Raw genomic sequence first — 3,074 nt, forward strand, 5'->3', positions numbered from 1 at the left:
ATAGCAAGTTTATATCTCTAGTTTCATATATTCTAATTTACACCCCTAAATTAACACATTGAATTTCTTTTAACAATAAAAGGTTAAAATGGTCATTTATATGTCTCAAATTATACACCCCCAAGTCAATCCCAAAATTCGACATTCACATAAATCATCTCCACCCCTCTTCTGCAGCCAGCCGTTTGGAGCTGATTCCGGTCGATTTTCTCACCAAAATCGATTGGAATCATTACTTTATCATTTTCCAAGTGTTTTTTCAGTTTTGATAGCCTTCGATTTAGCCAATTTTTTACGAATCTCGCAACTTAGCTCCACTGTGTGCAACAACCATTTTCGACCTTTTTGGCATGTACCTATCATCGTTGGCCTTCCCTAACAACACCATCTTCCTTCCCTCAGCCTTCTCACCAAAACCCCTATTATACCTCATATGTTTACTCCACCAATCGTCGGCCGCCGATACCTTTTGGGATGCCACTTCTCAAGTCTTTTCCAGTCAATCCTGACATTAGAAATCACCCATTTCACCACTTATCACTTCTCCAATATCTGCTCTCTAAAACCTCCCACCAACCTGACCCCGTTAGCCTGTCGGTCGTCGTCCACCTCTCTCAATGATTTTGTATTTCAAAAGACAAAAAAAAAAAAATTTAAAATAATTTTTTTAATATATGTTTATATTATTAGAATACCCCCAAAATAACTTTTGCCTAGAGTCATAAATGTTCTTGAGACGATCATGCGTAAACTAATGAGTATAACGTGCAAATAACCGTTTGGGTATTAATTTTCTTGGATTCATGATATAAGATTATTTATGGATAAATAAGCAATGTTCAGTTTTCTAAGTATTCATGATTGAGTGTCTCCCTTGTCTAACACTTAACCAACTAACACTACCACCAAACATATATCTCGTTGGTCTTTAGATTCTGTGACTGTCCTTCCCCTTAAAGAAACAGAAAAGCTATTTGGCAATCATAGTAAAGCTAAAGTTGGGTGCTTTAATTTAGTAGTCTTCACCCTTATTAAACGCCATCTTCACCTCCCCTCTTTTCCTATTCAAATTTCAAACTCTTTCCCAGCTTCCTCTAACTATCTTGTACATTCAAGATTTGCTTCAAAGTAAAAAGTGACAAAGCTCGAGACTAGTCTAGCGTTAATGGAAGAGAAGAAAAGGGGTTGATCATCAAGAACAGAGAACAGTTTTAATTATCGAAAAAAATGAGCACGGCTAGATTCATCAAGTGTGTCACTGTCGGCGATGGAGCTGTTGGCAAGACTTGCATGCTAATCTCCTACACTAGCAATACCTTCCCAACGGTATGAACGTAATATCACATATTTAATTGGCGTCCTCTACTTATCTGCATAAACTTGCCGCTTAATTTGAGTTTGTTTTCTTCATTTTCTCTTCTGATAGGACTACGTGCCCACGGTGTTCGACAACTTTAGTGCTAATGTGGTGGTGGATGGCAGCACAGTTAACCTTGGACTATGGGATACTGCTGGTGAGGATTGAGCTACCTTGCTTCAGTATTATGCCTTTAAATTAGATGGCTAAAAATTTCTGCTGAAGAAGTATCATATAAAAGTATAAACAGTTCAATTACTTACAGAATAGATTGGTGTACACAGGGCAGGAGGATTACAACAGGCTTAGGCCTTTGAGTTACAGGGGTGCAGATGTGTTCTTGTTGGCCTTTTCTCTCGTCAGCAAAGCTAGCTATGAAAATATTTCAAAAAAGGTTACAACTCTTTTATTTATTTATTTTTTGCTTTTGATTTCTATTTTCAAATTGTTGCAATCTGACAGATAACAATTTCTTGGCACACAGTGGATCCCTGAGCTGAGGCATTATGCTCCGACTGTGCCTATCATTCTTGTAGGAACAAAAATGGGTAAACATCAGTTCTACTTGTGTGAAGGAAACAAATTATGAGTATCTCAGACAGTAAGTTTTCATCACTCTGAGGTTCTAATATTAGAGCTGTTGATTTAATTTGATACAGATTTACGAGATGACAAGCAGTACTTGATTGATCATCCTGGCACTACTCCAATCTCAACAGCACAGGTATATTTCTTAGAGATAAAATATATTTGCAAACTAAGGCATACTATTTCTAACAGAGTTAAAATTAGCATTCGACAATGTCATGATGGACAATTTTCTTATTTTCAATTCGGATCAGGGGGAAGAACTGAAGAAGATGATCGGTGCTGCGGCTTACTTAGAGTGCAGCTCCAAGACTCAGCAGGTAATTTGGTTATTTTTCTGAAGTTTGTAATAAAAATAAATTTTTTATGCAGAATTTTACTAACTAAATATTTCTATAGGAACATTTCAAGCTAAATAATATGCCTCTTGTTTCAAACTTTCAGCCCACGTTAAACTACCAACTTTTTAATTTCTTTCTTCCAGTTTCAGATGAATGTCTGATGGAAGAAGTTGGGTTTTATTCAGTAGCGGAATGCTTTAGGCGCTTATGCTTCTAAAAGCACAATGATACAAAACCGAAAGAAAATTTTACCATCTCAGAACAGTTTTGATAGTGATAAAGTTATTTTAAACGACATGATCCCATTTAATTGCGGAAAAAGTAGACAAAGTTAAGCTTCAGCATAAATGATTGTTCAATCTTCTTTTGTCATTATCTGCAACAATTGAGCCTTAAAATTAGTTAGAAGTCAATTTCCCTTTAACTGAGTCATAGTAAACTAATTAATAAGAACATTAGTCAAGTTCAACAGTTTTGATGTTATGTGTTTGCTGTGATGATACAGAATGTGAAGACTGTGTTTGATGCCGCAATCAAGGTGGTTTTGCAACCTCCGAAACCCAAGAAGAAGCGGAGAAAGACAAGGCCATGCGTGTTTCTGTAAAACCAAATTTCATCTTTTTAAGTTCCTCCATATATGTAACATCCACCATTTCTCTTAGCATTTTTTATTTCTGTGTCTATATTGCCTGATGGATAATTGAGGCAATTTTGTCAAACTTTGCGAATACGTGAGCTCTCTCTATAGAGCTCTGTAAGGTAATCTCTGAGTAGCATTGCAAGAGTAT

The 3,074-nt window shown here is 36.3% G+C and overlaps 1 protein-coding gene across 1 annotated transcript; it reads left to right on the forward strand.

The window, feature by feature from the left end:
• Positions 1–1,014: 1,014 nt before the first annotated feature.
• On the forward strand, positions 1,015–3,068 carry LOC116124801 (rac-like GTP-binding protein RAC2). Its single transcript, XM_031410541.1, has 7 exons — positions 1,015–1,326; positions 1,427–1,514; positions 1,642–1,751; positions 1,842–1,905; positions 2,017–2,081; positions 2,200–2,265; positions 2,792–3,068. Exons 1-7 carry the CDS (start codon positions 1,228–1,230, stop codon positions 2,888–2,890), a joined length of 591 nt encoding a protein of 196 aa, XP_031266401.1. The 5' UTR covers positions 1,015–1,227; the 3' UTR covers positions 2,891–3,068.
• Positions 3,069–3,074: the final 6 nt, after the last annotated feature.

This window comes from Pistacia vera, unplaced genomic scaffold (assembly GCF_008641045.1).
Source record: "Pistacia vera cultivar Batoury unplaced genomic scaffold, PisVer_v2 Contig1562, whole genome shotgun sequence".
Lineage (NCBI taxonomy): Eukaryota > Viridiplantae > Streptophyta > Magnoliopsida > Sapindales > Anacardiaceae > Pistacia > Pistacia vera.